Here is a 26336-nt window from a genome sequence, read left to right on the forward strand (position 1 = left end):
ATTTGGACCACGAAGTGGGCATCTAGGACTTTATGATGCCAAGATTCAACTCCTGTGCTCCCAGGGAGTTAAGGAATATGGCCCTGGCTGGTGTGGCTCAGTTGGTTGGGCATCATCCCGCAAACCAAAAAGTCGAGAGTTTGATTCCTGATCAGGGCATATGCCTAAATTACAAGATTAGTCCCTGGTCATGCAAAAGGTAATCAATTGATGTTTCTCACATTGATGTTTCTGTCCCTTTCTTTCTCTCTCCCTTCCCTTCTCTCTAAGATCAGTAAGTATGTCCTCAGGTGAGGATTAAAAAAAAAGAAACATGACAAGGCCCCATTTAGGAAGAGATCCCAAAGGGCAGAGGGCAGGGTACTATGGTTAAGACCAAGGGCTAAGACCAAGGTGTGAGCTGTTGGTGTGGCTTGGCCTCACTGAGCCTGCCCTCTCATCTGTATAATGATGGTTCTTCCTCACAGGGCTCAAGCTGTGAGGGTGATGGTAATAACAAAATTGCCACCCATATATTAAAGGGTGATCTGGAGCCAAGTTCCAACTCACTGGGCAGCAATTATATGGGGCCCCTGCCATGAGCCTAAATTGAGTCAGGCATCAGGGAACCCACAGAAGTCACAAGGAATCCAGGCCAGCCCATGTAGAACCCTCTCCTATGTCTAGGAGGCTGGTCTCCTGGGGTTCATCACAGCAGCTTAGTGGGCATCTCAAGTCGCCTAAGGTCTTCTTCTCAGGGCCCACATGCCTCCAAGTTTCCTATATTAAAGAGTGAAGCCTGTCCCATCCCTCAGCCCTTGCAGCCAGACCCCCTTCTTTTCCTCTAAGGCCGGAAGTTTATCTGGCACTGTCACTCAGCGAGCACAGCAGCTGGATGACATCATGGAGGAGACAGCCTTGCCAAACTGGCTTTCCAAACAGGTCTCCAACCCCACTCCTGGGGCTGCTGGCCATGACTCTGTGGGCCTCCAATTCCGCCTATGACAAGGAGGGTCACAGTCCATGGATCCAGCCAGTCCCAACAAGAGCCCATTCTCCTCTAGAGACCCCATGCTCCGGCCTCGCCCACCTGACCTTTCCCCACAAGTCCTTAAGTTCCTACCTCCCTTCCTTTGCTCATGCTGTTCCTTTCTCATTCTGCCTTTCCCCATTCCCTCAGCATGCCAAACAGCAAGCGAGAGCTATGTTCTCGACAGCTTTTAGACTCCACACACCATGTCTCCCCTGCTACTATCACTAGGCTATGTGACCCCAACAGCAGGCCCAACTCGGATCCATCCCCAACCCCTCCAACCCTCCCAGAGCACAGCAGCCCCTGGACTCCCTCATAGGCCCAAGACTCATGGTCACTTGTGAGCACCTGTCAAGGTGGGGTCTCCCATACAGTTTTGCAATTTTAAGTTGTTTAGTCTGGAGGGAGAGGGCTTGGTGAGCTCAGGCCACAATTCCCCCACTGTGAAGATGAGGAAACCAAAGTGTCAAGAGGACTGAAATTTTGCCTAGGGTAGACCCAGGGCTAAGATCCATCACCCCTTCTGAATCCCGACACCAGGCCTGGGATTTCTCTGCAGAATCTTGCCTGGGAGGGCATGGGTAGGGGGCAGCTAGCTGCGTGATTCAAGGATCTGCCACTGCCAGCCTAGTACGATATTATCAGGCTCAGGCACTGGAGCAAAATATTACCCTTGGCCCCTGAGCTGCTCCAGCTACTCCCCACTCTGCCAAGTTCAAGGTTGGACCTGGAGGAATGTGGACCCTTCCTGTTACACCCCCTTGCCCTGGGAGGGCCTGAAGTGGGCCAGTCCAACTCCCTCATTTTACAGATGGACAGACTGAGACCCAGGCCTCCCCAATGCCCAAAAGATATGTTCACCCTGCTCACTTGGTATTCAGGGAGCTTCACAGGTTGGAAGGACCACCCCCATTTCCATTTCCTGCTCCATCCAAATCCATTTCTCCTCCTCTTCCCCTTTATAAACCTCCCAGCCTCTACTCACATTGTTCCTGTGCCACAAATGCCTTTCCATGCCTTTCCCTCTCTATTCTGTGAGGTGGATGTCTTTTCACCCTTCCTCAAGGATCAGTTTGCACATCACCTCCTCTGAGGAATTTTCCAGGATTTCCCCCATCCTAAAGACAGCAAGGTGAAAGAAAGGGACTTTGATATGGGCAGATCACTCAAGTCTGAATGCCATTACCAGCTCAAGGTGCCTTCATCTCCGAGCTTCAACTTCCTTCTCTGTAGAATCTGGGTAGTACTTCTCTTGCACAATGGCCAAGTTGCCATAGAGCAAACCCTATATCTGACATGCAGCAGGTGCTCAGTAAATGCCAAAACCCTCCTCTTGGGGTGTTTACACGTTCCTGGGATGTGGCTAAAGCTTCTCGAGCAGCGCACGGAACTGTCCTTTGATCTTTGTTTCACCACCTCATTCCATCCCGCCCCGCCCCTTGCAGGGAGGAAGGGAAATAGGCCGGCAGTTAGGAAGACCCCAGCCCTGAGGGCTCGCGGTACCAAGAACTGTAGAGCTTTTGTGCGACCTGGCAAGTCTGGACAAAGGCTCACCTGTGCGGTTCCTCCCAACTTGTAGGGGGCGGAGCTAGCATGAAGCAGGCCATCATTGGAGCCGGGAGCTGTCACTCAGGCAGGCCCTGAGAGTGCCAGGGGACCTGGTGTGCCCCACCCCAAGGGGCTGTACCTACGGGCGCGCGCGAGGTTTGAAGTAGTTGGTCTTGGACAGAGTTGGTCTTGGAAGGCGCTGACTCTTCGTTCTGCAGAATAAGACGGCATGTAGGTAAAGGAGTGAGGGCCTACAGGGAGCCTGCCCAGGAGAAGGGAAGCTCGGAGTACAGCCTCCAAATTGGGCTCTGTTTGCTTCTCGTCCCGTGTGACCTGAACAAGTCTCTTCCCTCTCAGCCTTGGTTTTTCCATGAGTAAAATGGGACCACCTGTCAAGGATATGGAATGAAATTGTATTCTTTTAAAAGGGCCTCGCAGTGGATACTGAACCTCTCTCTAGATGGGGGTGAGGTGGGGTGGGTGGATAGGCACAGAGGATCTAAATGGTGGGGCTAAGAGACTGCTGGAGGCAACAGACCCACTTCCCCAGAGATTCTGGACTCAAAAGGTGCTGGTATAAATCACAGTTCGACTACCTATCAGCTGTTGTCCTCAGTTGTAAAATGGAACGGTAATCCTGGACTCAAATGGTAGCTATAGGGGATATATGTCTGGTATCTGACAAATGCAAAATGAGTTGATACTATTATTTTTATTTGACCGACAGGACCCCAGACCCCACCTCCCAGGCTCCAGCTCCCTTTGCTCTCCAGGGAGGCCTGTGGGAGACTCTGGGGCCTCCAGTAAGGGAGGCAGAGTGGCTTTCCCCAGGGGGTCTGAGCTTTTTGCGTCCCCTGGCTGACTCCTCGTGTTGTCTTGAGCATGTTGGCTCTCTGGGCCTCAGTTTCTTCCGCATTCCCAGTTCAGGACTGCAGTGCTCCAAGAAGCAGACCCGGAAGGGCTTGGAAGGGAGAAGCAAGGCAGATGGGGGCAATATCTAGGCAAAGGTGTGTCGGCTGAGAAAGCGGTGCTTTTGTGACTGATCCTGCTCCATCTGAGGTGGTCCCTGAGATGCTCCAGCATAGGGTCAAAATGCTGCCAGTAACAGTCTCTACTGTAAGGTGGCCCCGACCAGGTGTCCCGAAAGCAGCCTGGGGGCAGCGGCCAAACGCAGCGACCCACGCGAGGAGGAGGCGGAGTCCAGGGAGGGGACATGGTCTCACGAACAAAGAGGAGGGCTGTCCGGAAGGCTCCCAGACCGAAGGCGATCTCAGGCCACTTACCCCGGCCTGAGGGGAGTGGGGGGCCTCCTGAACTTTGGCTCAAAACTGCGTCCTCCTGCCGACACTCACCCGACCGGCCAAGGCCACCACGGCAGTAGTCCCACGACTACAATTTCCTACACACCAGGCCCGCGAGGGGCGTGGCCGTCAAATTAAATTGCCCCAATGGAGCACGAGGGTGGGCGGGACCCTCTCGAGGGTTGGCTGGCGCGGCTGGGCGAGGCGGGGCCGACCGGGCTGCTGGCGCGGCTGGACAGGCGGCGCTTCCAGAATCTTGAGGACGGTTGCTGTGCGGCCCTAGGATCCCGGTCGCGGCGCCTTCCGCCTGACTGTTCCTAGCCATCTGTCGGATCCCGAGCGACCTAACCTGAGCCCGCGTGCGACTGGTGAGCCAGACTGAGAGGTGGGCGTGGGGGCCTCCTGGTCCCGGAGTGGAAGCCGGGTATCTGGGCGGGGTTCTGGGACTCCCAGACCTGGGAGCCCCCACCCACCCGCGGGGGTTCTAAACCATGGGATAATGCTCTGAGACCAGGAAGCTTCACAACCTCCTCGGGCGCTGGCCAGTGGGGGCAGACACCGCGGAGAAGTTCCCACATTCCACTGAGGTCTCCCACAATCGCAGGGGACCCAAGACTGTGACAGAGAGCCATGCGACTCGAGTGGGGCAGCGGGAATACCCGAGGAGAAAAGAGACTTCCTAGAGTACCCTGGAGGTCCTAGATTACAGATTTAGGGACCTCTGCCCCTCAGAAGACTTGGGGGAACTCAGAACTTAAGTCTGATAATTGGCGAGTGACAGTCTTGGCTGCGGGGGGGGGGGGTACCCCAAAGTAGGTTGGTAAGAAGCAAGGACTCCAACAGAGGGAGGCTAGGAAATTGACATCTATTGAGGCTACAGGGATGGAAAAAGCAAGCAGCAACTTAAACAGGCAGGGTCCAACGAAACCATCTCTGTGGACTAGAAAACCCCCTCCCCCAGACCCATTCACTGGATTGGGTGACTCAACAAGTGACTGTTCTGGGGAGAGGGAAGGGGTGACTGAGTGATGAGTAAACAAAAGGGGGGAATCCTGGGGGCACTTCAGTCCCCATACATTAACTAAACACCTATGGTTTTCAGGCTGTAGACCCTCAAATTCCAGAAAGACTGGTAGGGCTGTAGGAGGAAGGAAAGAGCTGCACTTGGGAGGCTGGATCAGGATTTAGGGGGCCATTTTGATGGATAATGAGGGGGTAAAAGGGACAGTCCTGAGCCCCTGAGGGCACTTCAGAAGGGGGCTTCAGAAGGCAGAGGTGGCCAAGACTTTTATAAAATTCATCCCTGCCCTCTGGTTTTGGGATCCTCCTTCCCCTTGTGACAAATCCCCAGTCCTCTCCAATCCTCAATTTGCCTAAATCCAGAGGTTGGATGGGTCAGCTTTCAGCTGAGGAATTGAATTCTAAGTGTGTGAACTGGTGAAAGGAGCTAGGTCCCTGACACCTTGCTTCTAGAGGTCAGGGCAGCTGGCATTACGGGGAGGGCAGAAGTGGGAGGAGTAGAGAGGGGTGTGCACAGAGGGCTGTCCTCAAGAATTGGAAGACAGGGCGTTACCTGGAAGCCTTAAGTCACCTAGGGGAATGAAAATGGCAGTAGCAGGAAGGACTTACAGAAGGCCTCAGCCCATAGCCAGAAGCTGAGCTTTTGGGGATAGGTGGGACTGGGCAGGCCTTGGGGATGGGTGGGTGGAACAGGAAACTGTGGAGTCTGGTGGGCACCCCCTGGTGGTGATCACAGCTTGGGTGGGCTTTGGTGGCACCTAGCTTCTCAATCTAGGTCCATACTCTCCCTATTTGCTCAGACAGGGTGAGGGCCCAGCTTAGGCCATACAGCAAGCTGGCAGTTGAGTGGGTGGACTGGAACCAGGGACTCCTAATTTGTTGAGTTTTCCAGCACACTACCATAGGGCAGAGGGCAACTCCCAGCCAGGAGCCGCATCACAGGTAGCAAGGATGGGACAGCAATGAATGATTATGGGTAAGAGGGGAAACTGAGGCACTAGAAGAGGCTCCAGCAGGCCTGACTTATGTCTGTCCCCTGCAGAATTCCCTGAGCTGGTGTTAAGTGCCACAGGCACTGAGGATCTCACCAGGAGGGGACAAACAGAGATAGGGGCCAGCAAGATGGCGGACGAGGCCTTGGCTGGTCTGGATGAAGGAGCCCTTCGGAAGCTGGTAAGTGGCCCCATCACCCCCAATGTCAGGAAGGCAGGCCAGGCCAGAGAGACAGGACCTTCCAGGCTACTTCTCAGTTGACAAGAGGAGGTGATGGGGGAGGGGAAAGGAGAGGGGGCTCAGGGGAACAGGACTAAGTCTGTTCCACATGGTTGAGGCAAAGGCCCCAGTGGCATTTGCCGGTCCATGCCAGGTGCTGAGGCCTGATCCCTACCAGCCCCCCCCTGCTACCACTCTTTTAAATAGTAACTGCTAAGGACTCACCCATATGCGGCCACAAGTGTAGGGAGGCTGGATATTCCTCTCCCAGGCAACAGCCTGGGCAGCGTCCACCCCTGGAGGCTGGCCCAATGATAATACAGGCGGCAATGATTAATAATGCGGGGGCACAGCAGGGGTAGGCTGGGTGCTAGGCACACTATTTCACAAAATGGTCACAGCAACTCTGCGAGCCAGGAGGACACTGCCTCAGATTAAGTGAATTCACCTGCCCAAAGGCACCCAGCTAGGAAGAGGGTGTGCCAGGATCCAAACAAACCCCAAAGAGGGGCACGGAAAACCAAGAGTCCTGACTAAGTCAAGGCCAGAAGAGTCTTATGAGCTCTGTGACTTATAGTCTGTCATTTTTCCACTCTGAGCCTCGGTTTCTTTACCTATAAAATGGGAGGGGCAATGTGTGTGTGAACCTAATATCTAGGTATTAGAGTTGGTATGGCGATGGAAATTCAGCATGGGCCCAATCTATCCCTTCCCGAGCTTCTTCTTGAGTGCCCTAAAGCACTCCCCCTTCCCCCCACCATACACAAATAAGTTGTGCGGCAACACAACAGGACAGGCACATGCCCACCAGCAAGGGCATGGAGCAGCTGAACTGGTTGAAGGACCAGTGCCCCACCTCCCCAGCCCCTGACCCTTGTCCGGGGCGGGAATTAAAGATTTACCTTCCCTAGAAGGCAAGTGACCTACCCCACCCCCTTACCATTCCTCTGGAAGCAGGGGCTGGAGTCAGCCAGTCCAGACCAGCCACTGGGCTATGCCCAGCCGCTGCCATGATCCACCAAGGCACTAGGTCTGTGTGTCCTCAGACAAGCACCTTTGGGTGTTTGCCACCGCCACAGCCTGAGGTGTGCAGCCCGGAGGGGATGGGTTGGGTTTCCAAAGGTCAATTCGACCTCCATTCAGGAAGTAGGAATTCTAAAAGAGGTAGTAAACGCTGAGCGGTCCAGAGAGAAAGCCCTCTCCGCGCATCCCCATCTGTAGGGGTTCCCTCTGAGGCTTATGGTTCTCCAAACACCACCCCTAGACCTCTGCGGGATTTGGGCAGTGGAAGAGTTTCAGACGAGCCGCAGCAGTGGCTGTATCGTGCCCAGCCCAGTGCCTGTCCCAGGGAAAGGACTAACGAGACCCCGCCCCTTGTCTCCGGACCAAAAAGCTGCCCGAGGTCTTTACTACCCCAGGCCGGTTTCTCCACCGCAGGGCACCCGCCGTTACTTCGCTCCGACGCCTCCGAGGGTCCAGCCCCCGCGCCCTGGCCCGGCTTCGGCTGGCCTCGTGGCAGGAACGGGGGTGTCCCGAGCCGGGCTCCTCCCCTGGGGCCGGGCCTTATAAGGAAAAACCTGCCCCCGCCCCGACATCTGGCTGATCTGGGGACTCTAGTAGCCGCTTCCGGCGCAGCTCCCGCACATTCCTGAAGACCTGGGGCGGGGGTGGGCAACATGGGAGTGGGGGAGCCTAGGGACACGTACGCCGCGTGCCCCTCCACCTGAGTCCGGAGTTACAGATCGGAGTAACTAGCTGGGTGACCTGGGGAAGCTACTTCAGTTCTGTGAACCTCGGTTTCCTCTACGTAGCCGGGGCTATTAAAACAGGCAGTAACGGGGCGATTCCTGTCTGGCTCCCTCCTGGGCGTCTAGTGCGGGACATGTTGGGGACTGGGGGACAAGCAGGCGGGCGAAACGCGGGCGGGGTTCCGAAGCTTGCGGGCCGTCAGCGCCCCCTGGCGAGGCCTCACTACATTGCCAGCCACTCCCCCACCGTAACTGGAGGGGCTGGGCCTGAGCCAAGGCCTAGTAAGTCTCCTCCCTTGAGCTGGTGGGGAGACTGAGGCCCAAGGAGATGCCAGGGCCTGTCAGATGCCCCCAGCAGAGAGGGCAGAAAGTACCCAGAGGCGCCCCCCTCCCCCGGAGGAAGCGCTCTCTTTCCTCCCAGGAGAATTTCGCTGGGCAGTTTCGGAAACCGCCCCATCCTTTTCCCCTTCCCCCAGTGGACAATGGCGCTTTGTACTTCCCTCCCTCCCACAGCCCCCTCCACACACAGCGGTGGGGCCTGAGAAGGTCCTGAATGCAGGACACACAACAGGGACACTGTGGGTGGATCCTTGCCCCCAAGCCCAAGGGCAGGGTCATGTTGGAGACCGACCAATGGAATGAGGTTGTCCATCTCCCAGGCCCTGCCCTATCCACTTGGCAGGGAATCAAATAGGCTTCCATTTTCCAGATGGAGACACTGAGGCCCCCAGGTGTTGCAAAGGTGGCCAAGTTCCCACATCAGGCCTTTTTTTTTTTTTTTTTTAATGGACAAGGACCCCATCTCTGGATGGGCATTGGAAAGGGTGGCCCAGAAGACAAAGGGCTAGTCATTGCATCTAAGCCTCTCTACCCCTTGCATAAGGAGGACTGGACCAGTTTTCCTCTCCAGCCTTCAATCTTCAAACAGTACCGTAGAGGGCTCTGAGCCTGAGGCAAGGCCAAGGCTAGGAGGTGGGAAGGTGAGCCTCACTCTTCCTCCCTCTGCTAAAACAGTCCCCCCTCCCATGCCTTAGTCCTTTTATAGGTATCTCTAGACCAGGCTAGAAGGGAACCCCCGACACAGTGCCAAGGACCTCAAGGTACTCATTATAGCAGACAGACTCCAGCAACAGAGCTGTCCTCATCCTAGCGCAGACCCTGGAGTCAGAGAGACCTAGATTCAAATCCTGGCTCAGGTCACCTGACCATAAACAAATCACTTCTCTTCCCTGAGCCTCAGTTTTCTCATCTGTCAAATGGGAGTAATAAGGTCCCAGGGTTTCTGTGAGGTTAGGACAAGTGAGGGCTCAGCACAGAATGTCCCGTACAGATTCTCAATAAATGTTACCAATACCTCTGTTACGTTGTACTCATTTGCCCTCACCTTTCCCTTCTCCTAAGTGGCTGGAACCAAGCAGGGAGGTAATACTGCAGCAAAAGCTATGTGGCAGGTAAGGCAGGGGGATCCAAGTCACTGCCCAATCCCCACCCACTAGCCTGAAGGGGAAGCCATTGTCCCATCTGGTGAATGAGAAAACCAAGACACAGAGGTTAAAGACATGCTCCTGACCACCCAGCCAGGACCAGACTAAACTGGGGCTGGAGCCAGCCGGAGGTTCTGGCCTGACCCTCCATAGATCTTCAGGAATGTGGAGCCTGAAGGGACCTAAAGTGACTCTGTCCCCAGGGCTCTCCCTATGCTCCTCAGATTGCTACAAGTGGCTCAGTTGGGCCAGCCCACACTTCCTGCTGAAACCTATACCCCCAACCTCCACCCAGCTCCCCCAAGGAGCAGGAAGGAATGATCACAGAAGAGGCTAAAGAGGAAGGGGGGGTAGAGGGTTCCTGGGCCCTGCCTGTAAGTGATCTAGGGGGTAGGGGCAGAGGAAATCACATTGACTACACTTGCTCCCATCTGGCTCAGACCCGTACTGGAGGCTAATGTCTGCCATTGTTTTCCTGGGGGCCGTAGGCAGTCCTCCCTTGAGCCACAGAGGCACAGTGCAGGGTCGAGGTGTGGGAGAGGTAACAAGATTGGCTGACTTCACCCAGAGAAGGTGCCCTTTCCTAGACCTGGTTAGACCAGCTACTCCCAATTTCCCAGGGACTGAGGGGCTAAGAAGCCTGAGCACTTGTCCCCCATGGACACACTGGGTGAACCCTAGTGCAGCTGCATATCTGTCTGTGGGGTTGGCCCTCCCACTCCGGGCCCTAGCCCCTCCCCCCGTTCAGTGGTGGCTAGGCCTGGGCCACTGCAGGGGAAATAGCCATGAGGAGAACTAGGACTCCTGAGCGCTGGCTCCTGCCTCGGTTTCCCAATCAGTCCAATGTGGGTGAGGCTGCAACCCCCCAGCAGAGCTGTGGTACTTTGAATCTAAACCATGGGAGTCTCTCTTGCTCACAACGTAGACTCCAGCTGCCTGAATCACCCTTCTGTTCCCCGGGATGCTGTTAGGGGCCCATAAGTTGGCCTCCCTCTTCCTCTTCCTTCCATGATTCCCGGGCTCTTAGGGATTTGATGAAGAGCTCTGAGAGGAGGGAGTCAAAGGAAGGAGTGCCTGCCTTAGCACCTGGCACAGGACGGCAGGTGCTGGCTGCCTACTCTGCGAACCGTGGTGGGCTGTCCAGACGCCCAGGCTGCGTGAGCTGGGTCTCCCTTTGAGATCCTGAGTGGGTGGGTGGGTGGGCGGGCATTCACGTGACAGGCTTGGGCAGAGGGCGTGGAAATAGATCACTCATTGTACGATAGGCCAAGCCGTGGGCAGCTGGTGCCCACCCTCTGCCCCTGGCAGCCAAAATGACCTGCCCCTCGCCCCCGCCTGCCCTGCAGTTGGAGGTCACAGTGGATCTGGCAGAGCGGCGGCGCATCCGCTCGGCCATCCGGGAGTTGCAGCGGCAGGAGCTAGAGCGAGAGGAAGAGGCCCTGGCATCCAAACGTTTCCGTGCTGAGCGGCAGGACAACAAGGAGAACTGGCTGCAGTGAGTTGGGCCTGTGGGGCGAGGACATGCAGGGGCCAGGGCTCAGCCCATGCTGTGCAGGCAGGCACAGCTGAGGTGTGTCTGCTGCCCACCTAGGTGTGCAAATGGCAGTACAGACACTCATTTGGAATACACAGGGCTGTTTGTGGGCAAGGACAACATACCAGCCATGGTGTCCCGGCCATATCCAGGTGGATAGCATGTCTGAGTGTGTGCTATTAGAGCTCATGTCCACAGGCATGCATGCACCAGCATGTGGCCAAAGGATGTTCACAGCTATACGGCCAAGGTTCTGGGTACCCTGTCCTGGCCCCTGCTCTGAGCCCTCATCCTCCATGACCTGGCCACGGCAGTGGGGGTTATAGGCATGATGTCCCTGCAGCTCTCAGCATCGGGAGGCCGAGCAGCGGGCTGCTCTGGTGCAGCTGGCGGGGCAGCTGGAGTCCATGAGTGATGTGGAGGAACTGACTGCGCTGGTGAGGCCCAGGCCAGGGCAGGGGATGGGGGCAGGGCAGGTGAAGACCTGAACTCCATAGCCCAATACGCGTGGCCTGCCTCTCACCCACAGCTGCGAGGTGCCGGTGAGTACGAGGAACGCAAGCTGATCCGGGCTGCCATCCGCCGAGTACGGGCCCAGGAGATTGAGGGTACATGCCCTGCCCTGGCCCCACCCCTGCCTGTGCTGCCCTTAGCACCACCCAGCCACTCACCTGACGCTTTTCCCATCTCTTTCAGCTGCCACCTTGGCTGGGAGGTTGTGCAGTGGGCGTCCCAACAATGGCTCAAGAGAGGACAGCAAGGGGCGGGCAGCGCACAGGCTAGAACGGTGTAAGGTAAGAGGTGGCCAACATGGGAGGATGGCCCAGTGTCCTGTGCCCACAGATGCTAGCAGCCAAGACCCCCTGTGTCTTTGCAAGACTGTCCTTGACTGAGAAGGGCCCCCAGCTATGTTTGGGGGACACTAGGGGTCTATCTCAGGCCTCTGCCCCCTCTCCCAGACACCCTCTAGTCATATGTCTTCCATTCCACTGTTGTCTATACCCAAGCCTTCCCCTCAAAGCTAACCTGTCTACACTGCTCCCAGGCTCCTGTCCATCTCCCATTACCACTCTGTTGACCTCCCTGCTTGGCCTCCCCACCTTCACAACTACCTTCCACCTCCGTGCCACCATCCAGCCTCCACTCAGCAGACGAGCATCTCCCTGAAATGCGTATATGACCCCGGTACCTCCCTAGCTAAAAGCTACTCTGCAGCTGCCCCTCCCCCTCCAAACAGCCCACATGCTTACCTTGGCGTATGGGGCCTGAATTTTGGGCGTGAGCTGACTCGTGGAACACTGTTCACAGAGGGGACTCTGTTCTCCAGGGAGTGTGGGTGAGAAGTCAGGCCATGCTGGTCCCCTAAGTGGCCAGCAGAGGCCGCTGGGTCCCTGGTAGAACACCAACCCTCTCCCCTGATTAACCAGGCTGAGGCCGAGGTTCCAATGCCTCGGGTCTAGGGATCTGCTAAGTCTGGGACTCCCCAGCAGGTGTCCTGCCCTCCTCAACCCCTGGCATTAGGATCTTATCTTCTCTGAACTTCCTGTGACCAGGCAGTGCCGAGCCATTGGGAAGTGAGGATCAGACACGGCCTGTGGCCGACCAGGGCGCGTGCTTGTGCAGGTGCGCCTGCAGGAAGCCGTGTCCAGCTCCTCTGCTTTGCATGCCCTGCCCTGCGCACCTGCCAGCCTGGGGAGGCTTGGCCGCATTCTGTGGGTCCTCCGCAGGTGCCAGAACCAGAGAAACAGGAGCAAGAGGCAGAGGTCCCGGAGGCAACCCCAACCCCCGAAGTCACCAGTTGTGATGTGACCACAGTGACACTCCTGCTGCAAGTCCCACCTGGGAGCACATCCAGCTCACCTGCCTCACCCGACAATTCTCCCACCTCTGCCTCTCCTGAGCCTCCACCAGAGCCTGCCAAGGCCCAGTGCCCTGCTGCCGAGGCTCTGAGCAGCCCCAAGCCACTCGCCAGCCCGCCCAGGGCTGCCAGCCCGGAGCCCCAGGACACTCCCGCCCCCCACAGCACTGAGAGACAGGAGGTCAACGAGGTGAGCCTGGATGAGTGGGAGGGATGCTAGGCAGGTTAGCTCCTTGGTCTGGAAGTCAGGCCCTACCCTTGCCTTCTCTCCCCTGCAGCTCCTGCCTGGCCCCACAGAGCCCCCTACTGTCCAAGGCCCCGCCAAAGGCCCCTCCAACACAAAGAGAGCAGGTGAGGGTCCCAGCAAGGGTAGCTACGGGCACCTGCCTTCCTTTCCCCTGGCCTCTTTCCCTGCCTGAGAAATGGGCTCTTGTGCCTAGACAGCTCTAGCCTCCTCAGGTCCAGGCAGTCCCTGACACTCCTCCCACTGCCCCTGAGGTGTTCCCACCCCCTCCCAGTGATGGCCAGAGGCTTCCCGCAGCCATGAAAGGCAACAGGCCTCAGGCACATTCTTTTCCCCAATAAGGGAGTGCGCCCATCTCCCAGCTGGAGCTGTGGGCAGTGCTGGCCAGGGTGGGGGGGTGTCCTCCATCCCTATCTGCAGGAAGGATCTGGGCACCCTTCCTCCAGCCCAAGCCTAACCCCAGCCCCCAGGAGTGTCCAATCATCCTGGGGTCAGTGCAGGAGGGGGAGTAGGGGCCTGTAAGAGAAACGCAACTGAGTGGGGAGGCCAGGAGCTATGGGAGGTGCAGGATGGACTACAGAGGTTGAGTTGCAGGAAGGGGTCAGGACCCTCATACACTCTCCTTTCTCTTCCCCCACATGGCTGCTACTGCGCCCTGCTACTGCCAGACCTAGCTGGACCCCATCCCTGCCAACGCTCCCTGTCCGTGCTCAGCCCCCGCCAGCCAGCCCAGAACCGAGGTACTGCCTGTTCCACTATCCCAGGCTCGAAGCAGTCCCTGTCACACCCAACCACCGACAGCTTTCCCGTCTCTTCTAGAGCCCGCCCCTCGTGTCAGTGGACCGTCCCCATTCCAGCGGGCTGGCTCCGTCCGGGACCGCGTGCGCAAGTTCACATCTGATTCCCCTATGGCTGCTGGGCTCCAGGATGGCCCACCTCGGGCGGCTCTAGGTCCCTCAAACCCTGTGAAGCTCCTGGGCCCCTCCCACATCAGTACCACCCCTGCCTCCTCCTCCAGCGGCTCCTCCTCACAGGGCCCTAGTGACACCTCCTCCGGGTTCAGCAAGGAGCAGCAAGGAGCAGCTCGGCAGCTTCAGAGCTGCCCCCAGGAGGAGGGCCCCAGGGGGCGGGGCTTGGCTGCCAGGCCCCTTGAAAACAGAGCAGGGGGGGCCGTGGTCTGCTCAGAGGAGCCCAGTGCCCTGCTGCCCGTGGCTGTCGGCACTGCTGAGCCAGGGGCCAATATGAAGACGACATTCACCATCGAGATCAAGGATAGCCGGGGCCAGACCCCCACAGGCCGGGTGCTGCTGCCCACAGGCAACCAGAGGGCAGGTAGGTCTCCCCATTGCTGGAGATGAGTTTCTGCAGCTCTGCAGCTCTGCACATAGGACAGGTGCTGCGACCAGGGCTCAGGGAGTCTCCAAAGGGTGTTCTGGGATCAAGGGGATATCATCAACCTCGGCTGGCACTGTCCTCACCCCACCTGATCCTGACAGTAGTCTCTCTCCCCTTCCAGAACTCACACTGGGGTTGCGGGCACCCCCCACCCTTCTCAGCACCAGCAGTGGGGGCAAAAGTACCATCAGCCATATCAGCGGCCCTGGGATGCCAGCCCGGGTGGGCAGTGTCACCCATATCACCAGCTTCAGCCATGCCTCCCCTGGTGGCCGAGGAGGCTGCAGCATTAAGGTGAGCCCTTCCTCACCCCACCAACGTCACCATCTACCTCATAGAGACTGCGTCGTGGTACAGGGCTGGCAGGGTTCCTCTATTCTGCATCTCTCCACTGCACACATGGGGAAACTGAGGCCCAGAGAGAGAAGGTGGCTGCCCACAGTCCACAGCCAGTTGGTAGCACAGCTAAGGCCAGGCACTAGCCTATCGTCCACTAGACGTGTCAGAAGCTTACTCTGTATTGGTCTTAAGCTGCCCACATGCTGATTTCTGATCCTTCCTCCAAAATTGGTTGATTCATTCCTAATGAACAGATGGGAAAACTGAGGCTCAAGAAGGGCACTTACTAAGTGCTTGCCCCCTTCTTCCTGGGGCAGTGCCAGTGCCCCTGCTCCTACCCCACACTGGACCTTAGCCATCGAGGTGCAGAACTGATCATCCGCTCATCCAAGATCAGCCTGGGCCCTCAGAAGATTGGAGATTAGCGATTAGCATCTGCGTCAACATTGGGCGGGGGGTGGGGGGGGGGGGTCTGGGAAGAAGCATTGATAGGGGACAGATGGGGCAGGGGGGCGCCAGTCAGGTGAAGCAGAAACCTAGCAGGTGCCACGGGAACTGAATACATTGCACCCTTCCATTATTCATTCCCAAGCCTGGGATCAGCTGGCTGGAAGCTCAGCCGGGGAAGAAATCCCCAGCAGGCCACCGGCTGCCCAGGTAATGCCCTCTGTGCTGCACCAGGAACTGAATAGGACTTTGGCTGAGGTGTGATGGCTAGAGCCAGCTTTGGACCTTCTCACGGGTGACGAGGAAAGGGTAGGGGCAAGAAAACACCCTTCCCCCCACAGGGCAGGACCTAACTGCTATCTGCCAAGGGAGCAAGGATGGCGTGGCTGAGGCCCTTGGGTCTGTAGGAAGTGCCACCGTGAGCCCTGGGTCTGATGCCACCAACTCACCTCAGTTTCCCAAGGGGAAACAAGGGGAAGCAGATAATGTGCCTATAGTGTACTTGCTAAAAGTCTGTGGTTGGATCTGAGGACATTTATCTCAAGGACAAGAGACTTTTTACAGTAGGTTGCTCAACATCCTGCCTCCCCTTGCCTTCATTTCTCTCATCTGTTCAAGGCTTTCTAAAACAGTGTGGCCTGAAGACAAAGGAGTGCAAGCTCCGGAGTCTAGCAGGCTGGACCCTCACAGCTGAGGCACAGGGTGGCCCAGGCAGACCCACTCCTTGCTCCCTGCTTCAGTTTCCCCACCCGTGGATCATGGGGCCCTGGCCTCAGTAATCCTTCCGAACCCATGCAGCCTTGCTGCGCCTCATATCTGATCTCTGTAGGGCCAGAGCCAGGCCTGTCGGTCAGGCTGCTTGGGCAGGCCACCCCTCCCCCACAGCCCCCTTCACAGGGAGCTCAGAATAGGTTTCTATTTGGGCTGCAGCCCCAGTTGGCGGTAGCGGGCTGGGAGGCCAGCGGGGGCGGGGCGGGCCCACTGCCCTTGCCTTCGCCCTCAGACCAGCTGCAAAGACTCTGACACTACCAGCCAGAGGCAGCAGTCCCTACCACTGTCCCCATCACCACCCCACCACAGAGCCCCCACCAGCACCATGCCGGGGGTACCAGGGCCTGGGTCTGAGCTAGCCGCAGCTCTTGAGGAACGACTGGGCCAGGCATTGGAGGAGTTGCGGGCAGTGGCTGAGGCAGGCCGGGTGGCAGTGACCCAGGCAGCCGAGGCAGCTGTCTCGACCGTGGAGCCAGTGGCCCGGGCCACTGAAGAGCTGCGGGCGGAGACAGCAGCACTGAGCCGGCGGCTGGATGCACTGGGCAGGCAGGTGGAAGTGCTGAGCCTGCGGCTGGGGGTCCCACTCGTGCCCGACCTTGAGCCTGAGCTGGAGCCCAGTGAGCTGCTCCTGGCCGCCGCCGACCCCGAGGCCCTCTTCCAGGCCGCTGAGGATGCTGGGACCCCCGTGGCCCACCCGCCTGCCTTCAGCACCCGCCGCCGCTCCTCTGCCGGCCCTGCCCACAGCAGCAGTCTTGTAAGTCCCTATGGGCTGGGGGTGGGGGTGGTTCTGAGCCAGGATTTGCCTCTGCTGAGTGACCTTAGGTGTACCACCACCATTCCCGAGCCTCAGTCTACCTATCTGTACAAGGGACTGAGGCACTAATACTCCAAGACTGAGGTGAGAGGGTATCAGGCTCTTGGCCCTGAGGCACGCGTGGTGGCTACACTGGCAGCCCCTGGCCAGGGCCCAGCCCCCAGCCCCACCCCCACCCCAACCCCCTGCCCCAGCCAGGCTGAGCCTCCCTGAAGCAGCTGCCACCTCAGCTCTTCTTACCCTTACAGCAGAGAGGCCCTGCCAGGAGGGGAGGAGCTCTGATAGTTGGGCTGGGGACTTGTCTGCAAGGGGCTAGGGAGATGCCCTAGGCTGGGGCTAGAGGCCCCTTAGAGGGTGGTTTTCAGTGGGTGGCGGGGAGTAGGGGTGAACTTCAGTGAGGACTTGGCTCTGAGCGGCCCCAGTCAGACACCTGGTCAGGAGCCTTTGGGCCCTGGTCCAGCCTCCTTGGTGTGTATCGGGGGGAAGGTGGAGGGGAATGTGGTGTCTGGGCACCGGCCCAGGAGGACCCAAGCCTTGGAAACTGGCAGGATAGCACAGCCTGCCTCAGAGGGGGCTGGGAATGAAATAGTAGAAAGAACTCAGGTTCAGGAGCTAGGCTACCTTTAGCTCAGATCCTAGGTTGCATTGCACTTACAGGAGGACTGTGGGCAGGTCATTGAGCTGCTGTGAGCCTCAGTTTTCCCTTCTGTTATAGAGGGACAGTAAAATCCCTAGTGCTTGTACAGTGCTTACTATTGAATGACAATCACCAATATTGCCACTACTAATTGTATTAACACAATCCTGGGTACATGGGAAACCCTACAACAAGGCTCTCAGCGCCTCACACCTCCAAGCCCATCCTTGGGCAGGCAGACTGTCTGGCTAGTGATTATTTCCAAGGCTGCACGAGCAGCTGGTCTGGCACCCTGGCATGGCATCTAGGCCTCTGCTTAAAGTCCATGCCCTCTCCCCACTCTGCAGATGGAACCAGAGCCAGCAGAACCCCCCTCTGCTGCAGTGGAAGTGGCCAACGGTGCTGAGCAGACTCGGGTGGACAAAGCACCAGAGAGGCGGAGCCCACTGAGCACTGAGGAGCTAATGGCCATCGAGGATGAGGGCATTCTGGACAAGATGGTACCGCCGGATCTGGTGGGCTGGGGGTTGGCAGGGGCAGGGACCACCAGGGACCAGGTGGGCAATGACAGGGACTCTATTTGCAGCTGGATCAGACTACGGACTTCCAGGAGCGGAAGCTTATTCGGGCTGCACTACGTGAGCTCCGACAAAGGAAGAGAGGTAGATAGCCAGTTGCCCCACCTAGATCCAGCTGCTCCATTCCCCAGCTGCTCCCCTCACGCTGGGGTCCGGTTCTTGGACACACCAGCTGGTAACTGCCCTACTCAGCTTCTTCTGTAGACCCAGCCATTCCCTTGCCTCCTTCCCCCCTTCCCTAGCTGCTTCTCTCCCCCAGCCACCGCAGTTACTATCCCCAACCAGCTTCTCTTCTCCTTCCTAGACCCAGTTACTCTCTCACCCAGCTACTCCTCCTTGGATCCAATTGCTTCTCCAAGTCCTGTCAACTACTCGGTCCCTGAATCCAGATACTCCTTCTCCCAGCTGCTTCTTTCTCTTTGAGGTCCATTGATGACCACCTTAGTCTCTACCCCCACCTAACTTCCCCTTCCCTGGGCAGAGCTGCTTCCTCCATGAACCCAGCTATTCTTTCCCTCAGAGTCTAGAGTCCATCGCTTCTCCAGGCACTCTAATTACTCCCTCTCTGAATCTAGCTGCTTCCTTCGGGGCCCACTGATGACCACCCAGCCTCTGTTTCCACCTACCTACTTCTTCTTTAGGCCCAGTTACCCACTTCGCCACCTTCTCTCCCAACTACTATTTCCCTGGGTCAAATTGCTTCTCAGGTACCTCCAAGTTCTCCTTCCCTAGATCTAGCTCTTTCTTCCTCTAGCACTCTCCTCCTGGCTGAGGCCCAGTTGAAGGCCCACTCAACTATTGCTGTCACCCAGTTTCTCCTTCGCTGGACTTTGCTACATCCTCCCTAGATCTAGACACTCCCTCCAGATTCAGCTACCCAGTCCCATAGAAGCTCCCTTTTTTGATTCAAATACTCCCCCTTTTGAGTTCAGCTATCCCATGTTCCTGTGTTTCTTCTCAAGTCCATCACCACACACCACACCCCCCCACTCCCTGCCAGGCTGTGGCTATTCCCTCACCCCCAGCCACTCCTTGTACCCTGCATCTTCATATTTCTAACAAGTTGCCCTCCACCCCATCTTGTGTGCCCCTGTGCCCGTGCATATGTGCCGTGTGGGTGATGGGTGACCCTCCTGGGCATGCATGGGGCATCCCCCGCCCAGACCAGCGGGACAAGGAACGGGAACGAAGGCTACAAGAGGCACGAGCCCGGCCAGGGGAGGGCCGTGGCAACATGGCCACTGAGACCACCACGAGGCACACCCAGCGGGCAGCCGATGGCTCAGCTGTCAGCACTGTCACCAAGACTGAGCGGCTCGTCCACTCCAGTAAGGGGCCGAACAGGGCTCTGGGCTCAGGGTGGGGACACATCTACCCCACTGGGCCTTGTGCCTCTCACACCCGTCCTCTCATCCCCTGCCCTTCCAGATGATGGCACACGGACGGCCCGTACCACCACAGTGGAATCGAGTTTTGTGAGGCGCTCGGAGAGTAAGGCCACCAGGCGACGCCCTGTGCCTACCTGCCTGCCTGCCTCCTCAGGCTCTTCCTCGAACTCTCTTTTCGTAGTTTTGTCTGTGTGTTTCTCTGTCCAGTTGTCACTTCCTCTACTCTGCCTGTGGCTACCAGCATCCCTCCCCATACCCTCACCCCGTCTGCTGATACCCAACCCCGGCCTCACCATGCTCCTCTTCCGTTTTCTTGCAGATGGTGGTGGCAGCACCGTGGTGCAAACCAAGACCTTCTCCTCCTCATCATCCAAGAAGATGGGCAGGTGAGCACGGGTACCCACCCCCAGGCCACAGAAAACTCGGCATCACAGGGGACCTCACCGCACACCCATTCTGCAGAGGGGTAGACCGAGGTGCTGAGAAGTGATAGGCATACAGCCAGGGAGGGGCGGAGTAAGGGTCAAACCGCTTCTGCTGCCCTTGTAATCTCACCTAGTCCTCAACTACACCACAGGGGAGGCCAGAGATTTTGCTCCGGGTCACACGGCTCTGAATGGCAACAATAGCATTGAACCCTTGGAGAGCTCTGTCTACCACACTGAGCTGCCTGGTGACACTGTCACTTCCCGGTGTCTGTGGGCACCATCCCCTGTCACAGAGCTCCTTTATACCTTACACCCATGAGGGAGGGGTGTATCCCTCTATCTATGTTAGAGATGTCGGGGCTGATAGAAAGCAGGAACAGGATGAGAAATCAGCCTAGGAACCAGAGGGGTCCAGGGACTCTGACGCACAGAGACCTGCGTTCCCAAGTTCCTGCGCTGCTCCCCATGCCCTCGGAAATCTGAGGACACGGTTCTCAGTTTCCTCATCTTTAGTGTGAATGATAAGAATCCCTCTCTCCTCCTGTGAAGTTTTAAATGGCATGTAGCAAAGGCTCAAAAGACATGAAATATTATTATTATTACCACCATTACTATTATTATGCCAATCATTATTCATTGATAATGTCCAAAATCTGAACTTGTCTGTAACTTGACAATACAATGAGCCTTCTCAGAGAACTACCCAGAGGCCAAATCTGTTGAAAAGAGCTTAACTCCCATCTCCTTTTTGTTTGAGCCTCGGTGTGCCTCGCTGTAAAATGGTGTGATGAGGACGCCTCCCTTGCTGGCTGGCGTTGCCAGAGGGGATTCTGAAAGAGTGTGGGGTGTGGAGTGCAACAAGACCCCTCCCTCGTTGGAGACTTGGGAGCGCCCTAATTGTCAATTCCCGGTCCCTCAGTATCTTCGACCGCGAGGATGAGACCAGCTCGCGAGCTGGCAGCGTGGCAGCACTGGAGAAACGCCAGGCAGAGAAAAAGAAAGAGCTGATGAAGGCACAGAGCCTCCCCAAGACCTCAGCTTCCCAGGCACGCAAGGCCATGATCGAGAAGCTGGAGAAGGAGGGCGCAGCGGGGTGAGCTGCAGCGGGCGGGCGAGGAGGCTGGGGCGGTGCATGGGAAGTGGTGAGTGGGGCCATAAACAGAAAGGGCTGGGATGGAGGAGCCTGAAGATCAAAGGATGCGGAGCTGAGGCCCACTCGGTGGGCTGACAGAAGCCCCTCTAGTCTCGTGACCCAGCTCCTGATGATACCCCTACAGCAGCCCTGGCGGACCCCGTGCACCTGTGCAGCGCTCCACCAGCTTTGGGGTCCCCAACGCCAACAGCATCAAGCAGATGTTGCTAGACTGGTGCCGGGCTAAGACGCGTGGCTACGAGGTGAGCTCTGTGGGACCGGGCAGTAGGCAGTCCCCTAGCACTCGACACCTCCCTCTTGGCAGAACGCTTTCTCATCAACCTGTACCCTTCAGAGCCACCATGATTGGCTGGGAAAATGGGAAACCCTGTAATGGGAAGCAGGCTCAAAGAGGATACATAACATGCCCTAAGTTCCAGAATAAGTAATTAAATGGCAGGGCCTAATGAGGGCCCCTTGGATGGTAGGCACAGTTCAGGGCCAGACCCTACCCTTGGAGTCCCCTCCTCATTGCTCTGGGGGGCCCTGGATAAGTTTCTATAAGTAAGGGAAGGAGTGATGGGGATGTGGCCTTAGCTGGGTGGTGCTGGGCCTCTTGGTCACACTGTTCCTATAAGTTGCAAACATGGGAGTTGACAGACTAAGTTGGAGGAGGCTCATGTTCCCACTGTTCACCTGCTCTGCAGGCTTAGACAAGCTACAGGGCCTCTCTGAGCCCAGTAACCTTAGGTCTGCACTGCCAAAATACTCGGGGGTAGAGGCATGGGGGAGTTGACCAGTCCTACTACCACCCATAGCACGTGGACATCCAGAACTTCTCCTCGAGTTGGAGTGACGGGATGGCCTTCTGTGCCCTGGTGCACAACTTCTTCCCTGAGGCCTTTGACTACGGGCAGCTCAGCCCGCAGAACCGGCGCCAGAACTTTGAGGTGGCCTTCTCATCCGCTGAGTAAGTGTGGGCCCCAGCCCTGCTGGTGTCGGCTGGGCATCTGGGGCTGGGCACCTGGGCCAGGCCCAGCTGCCCCGAGGCCCCCTGAAGCTGGCCAGCTGCCCTGTCAGACAGTGGCTGAGATTCCCCGCCCCAGTAAGCCCCGTCCTCCTCCATCCCGCCTACCCGACGCTGAGTGTGCCAGGTGCCCGCCGGAACGAAGGAGCCACAGGCTCGCCTGCCAGCCCAGGCCAAGGCCCACCAGGTGGCCCTGTCCATATCCCCTCCATCCTCCCTCTGCCCCCTTCTCCCTCTCTCCCTCTCTCTGTCCTACTCTCCTCCTACTATCACCAGAGCTTCCTGCTCCCACGGGATCCCGGCTGGAGATTCCAAAAGGAGGCTCCTGGCCCGGGCACCCTGCCCGCCCAGCCTATATAGGTGTTGCGAGAGGCTTATATAGGACATCAGCAAGCCCTCCACTTTGGAATCGTTACCCCATCTGCTCACCTCACCCTCAGCACCCTTTTCCATCTGTTCTTCTTCTCTGCCTTTCTCTTTCTGGTTCCCCCCAGATATCTTCTTCTTCCTCCTCCCTCCACCTCCTCTCACGCCTCCCTCACCCCCCTCCCTGGGGCACAGCCCTCCTCTCCAACCTGGGCGCCAACGCCTTCGCCCCCCACCCCTTGTTCCCGCTTGCCCCAAGAGTTCTCTGCACCTGTGACTGGTCTGGCCCCCCACCCCTGTCTGCATCGCACACCATTAGTAATGGGTAGTGAGCGGCACGTCCACGATGGGGAGGGGGCATGCGGGGGGCTGGCAGACTGCAGCACTGAGAATGTAACTGAACTCATGTCTCTGTGTGTGTATGTGTGTGTCTCTCCGTTCTTCTTCCCTCTCTCTCCTCTGCCTCTTCCCCCTCTTCCCCACCTGGGCCCCGCCTCCTTGCCCCTTCCCGGCCCCCTACCCTCCCCAGGACCCATGCGGACTGCCCGCAGCTCCTGGACACAGAGGACATGGTGCGGCTTCGAGAGCCTGACTGGAAGTGCGTGTACACGTACATCCAGGAGTTCTACCGCTGTCTGGTCCAGAAGGGGCTGGTAAAAACCAAAAAGTCCTAACCCCTGCTCGGGGCCCCACGGTGAGAAACGCCTCCTCGCCCGCCTGCCCGACACGCTCAGCGGGGCACAGAGAGAGGCCTGGGAGGTGGGTGGTGAAAGCAGGGGGACCCTGACAAGAGCCAGAAGGAGCCAGACGTGCCCTTGCCTGTCTTCTGGCAACGCCACTCCCCTAAATGAGCCAGGCGAACAGAACTGAGATGGAGGGAGCCCAGGAGGGGCCCCAGGGGAGGTGCCTGACCCAGACTGCATGTCCAGGACAGCTATCTGAAAAAAGTGCAAACTAGGCTGGGGTCTGAAGGACAAAATTCAGGCTGAAGGAGGGCAAGGGAGTCCCAGAGAGAGGGATGCGCCTTTGTCCAAGGCTGGGCACAAGAGATGCAGAGCATTTCACCCCTCGGGAGGGAAGGAAGTTTAGTTTGGGGGTAAGATGGAGGTGGGGGCCATGGTCAGATGTTTGAACTTCCTCTTGAGGAGAAGAGTCATAAAACGTTTCCAAAAAAAGAAGGGATGTATGTGGCCTTGTTAGCATTCTAGAACAATCCGTGGATGAGGGATGTGGAGCAAGGGGGTAGACTAGATAGCTGGAGAAGCTTAATAAGAAGTAGAAGGACAGGCTTTCTGATGCATCCAGATGGGCAGGCAGAAGGAGGGTCAAGGGAGCCTCCCAGGCCTGAAGTTTGGGCACTGGGGAGTTGGTGGAGCCATGCTCCATACTGGGGAGCTCAGGAGCAGGGCCAGTTTAGCAGGGAGGTATTTTTGGTTGGGATCCTGGATCCCCCAAGTCAGCTGTGGCATTTCCTCTCTAGTCACCTCAGGGCCACAGTAGAGAATTCAGACCCTGAGCTAAATGTCCATTCCAGACAAGCTCAGAGAAGGAGAGGGATGGGCTCAGAGTGTCCCAGGGGGTTCAGGTCAGAGCTGGGCCAGAAACTAGAACCTCTGACCGCCCCCGCCCCCCACGGTGCCTCTTTACCTTGCTCCATCACTTTTCCTACCCCTTTTGTAAAGAGAAGAAAAGACAGAGACCCAGAGGAAGCAAAGGCATGGACCAAAGTAATGTGAGTCAGGGACAGAGCTAGAGGTGCACTCAGATGCCCCTCGGGGCCTGGAGCCATTGTTGGGGGCAGCCCACATATACACACATATACTCAGAGAAGCTGTGCAGGTGAGGGAGGATGGGCTTGGTGCTGTCTCCAGGTCATATATGGACTTAGGAGCTGCTGCCCAGAAGGCTGGCCTGGAGGGAAGGATGCCCAACCCGGCCCTGATCCAGTTGGAAAGTGTGACTCAGCCGTGCTGTTGCTCAAATTGCCTGGTGTTTGGCCTGTCACTGGGGCAGCTGGAGCCCTGAGTCGTGAGCCCCAGTGTAAACAATGGCTTTATAAGGTCTCCAGGGAAGACACCAGGGGTGGGAGGGAGTTCCACGTTGGGGGAGGGAAGCTGGGATCCCTGGGAAGATAGCCACAGCTGGAAGAAGATGCAGAAAGAGGCTCCTTCTCCATCATAGTACAGCTGGGAAAACAAGCCCACTCTGAGGCAGGGCTGACCCCAGGGCACATAACATATCAGCAACAGAGCTGGGAACCCCTCACTCCTCCTAAGTGCTTCTAAGGTCTCAAATGAGCCAGAAAATGACTATACTGTTCCTGCAAAGATGGGGAAATTGAGTCACAGAGCAGGGCTTTATCTAGCAGCCACAGCTCGTCAGGGATAGAGCCTGGAATGAAAGCGGTCTCCCTCCTCCCAGGTTTCTTCTCTGAAGGAGTTCAGCGAGCCTGGGAGCAGGCCGCAGCCCTACCATGGTCCCAGGTTTGACCTTGAAGGCACAAAATTGGAAGTAGTCCTGAGCCTTTGGGTGTCTTGGGAACAGGAGAGCAATTCCTGCGCTTTTGCTTTCCCTGCCAAAGGAAACTCACTTAACAGCACTGACTAAGTGCTTACTATATGTCAGTCATGGCAGGTGGGAGGGAGAAAAGCAGAAGAGGTCTTGCTCTGAAAGAAGACGAGAAATGGAAACAGGGAGCAAACTCCAGCTTTACAGGTTTGGGGCTGTCAGTTGCTTAGTAGCTGTAGCCCATTCACCCCAGAGTGGGGAGAGGGTTCTTGCAGTAGGAAAGGGAGCTCCAGGCAGGTGCCAACACTTTGGGCTGGGGGCCTGGACCACATCAGGCCCAGCCCTGCACATAATAAGCTGTGAGGCTTGAAACAAATGACTCCTCTGCTCTGTGACTCAGTTTCCCTATCAGGAAAGTACATCTAGCACTCTGGAGGATGGACAGAAGGGTGGTCCCGCCCCTGAGCATGATTTAGATAGTCCTATCTGTATTGATTGGGACCCTCATCTGCCTCCCCTGCTCTATCCAGGGAGGGTAATAAGGGTTAAATAACTGCCCCTCCCCCCACACCCACACATCTCTGAGGCCATCTCACACAGAAGGGTTGTCGTCTGGGGCAACAAAAGGGATTGGAGGGCTTCAGGGTTGGGGGCTCTCTGCAGGAGTACCAGGTCAGGCAGTTGGCAGATAACTGGGCGCAGAGTGTCCCTGGGAAGGTCCTGGCTCATGGAAAGACTTGCCAGGGGTAAGGCCCCTCAGGTGCAATGGCCCAGCTGAGAGGCTTGTGCTAGCTAGAGTGTGCCATTGAGGGTGAGCAGATGGTGGCCCTCCAGAGAGAAGCAGCTGGGGTCTGTAGTCAGAGCCTCCCCAGGGGTAGGTGTAGAGACTAATGCCCTGCCCTGTCTGGGATGAGACACAGCTCTCCTCTTCCTGCATCTTCACCTCCACCTGCCTGGCCTCGTTCCCAGCAAAAGTGCCTCCAGGCTTGGATGGGTGGAGCTTGGGGCTTCCTACCTTCCTGGAAGGCTCCCATCTCTTCAGTCGACCGAGAGTATGGAGTTTATGGGAAACAAGCAGGCTTTGGCAGTGAAAAGACCTTCATGTAGAGGGTCACCACGAGAGCTGGGACCGGGGCTGACAACCACCCCTGTGCCCGCTCCCCGCAGGATGCTGGTGGACTGCGTGCCCCTGGTGGATGTGGAGGACATGATGATCATGGGCAAGAAGCCCGACCCCAAGTGCGTCTTCACCTATGTGCAGTCGCTCTACAACCACCTGCGGCGCCACGAGCTGCGCCTGCGTGGCAAGAATGTCTAGCCTCCCAGCCTGCACGGCCTGCCGGCAGCGGCAGCAGCGAGCTGCCCCCACCATCCAGGCACCCTCCCCTCCCTGTGAGCCAGCCCACAGCTGCCCTGTCTGTCGCGACACCCTCCCCCTTGCATACACAAGCAGCGTTTTGATAAATTATTGGTTTTCAAGGACCCTGACTTGTCTCTGCCTCTCTTCGGAATGTTGAATGGAGGGAAGGGGGAATCCTATTCCCC

General features: G+C 57.4%; 1 protein-coding gene across 7 annotated transcripts; it reads left to right on the top strand.

Moving 5' to 3' along the window:
- The first annotated feature begins 4144 nt into the window (after positions 1 to 4144).
- Positions 4145 to 26305, top strand: SMTN (smoothelin). 7 transcript variants are annotated; one of them, XM_054594281.1, is made up of 21 exons: positions 4145 to 4229; positions 5924 to 6054; positions 10672 to 10820; positions 11203 to 11296; positions 11389 to 11467; positions 11556 to 11653; positions 12587 to 12907; positions 12996 to 13068; positions 13630 to 13701; positions 13781 to 14293; positions 14478 to 14650; positions 16575 to 16667; positions 17712 to 17864; positions 17951 to 18026; positions 19106 to 19270; positions 19371 to 19433; positions 19650 to 19716; positions 20678 to 20851; positions 21036 to 21153; positions 21709 to 21860; positions 25959 to 26305. In XM_054594281.1, exons 2-21 carry the CDS (start codon positions 6004 to 6006, stop codon positions 26107 to 26109), a joined length of 2835 nt encoding a protein of 944 aa, XP_054450256.1. In that variant the 5' UTR covers positions 4145 to 4229; positions 5924 to 6003; the 3' UTR covers positions 26110 to 26305. The 7 variants fall into 7 exon arrangements, with proteins under 7 accessions (XP_054450256.1, XP_054450255.1, XP_054450252.1 ...); XM_054594280.1 differs by lacking the exon at positions 16575 to 16667 and adding an exon at positions 22813 to 22977 and having other exon boundaries at positions 25959 to 26026; XM_054594282.1 differs by lacking the exons at positions 4145 to 4229; positions 25959 to 26305 and adding an exon at positions 22813 to 24363 and having other exon boundaries at positions 5943 to 6054.
- The last annotated feature ends 31 nt before the right edge of the window (positions 26306 to 26336 follow it).

The sequence above is a fragment of the Pteronotus mesoamericanus genome, unplaced genomic scaffold (genome assembly GCF_021234165.1).
Source record: "Pteronotus mesoamericanus isolate MK-2021 breed Mesoamerican mustached bat unplaced genomic scaffold, CSHL_Meso_final scaffold_507, whole genome shotgun sequence".
Taxonomy (NCBI): Eukaryota; Metazoa; Chordata; class Mammalia; order Chiroptera; family Mormoopidae; genus Pteronotus; species Pteronotus mesoamericanus.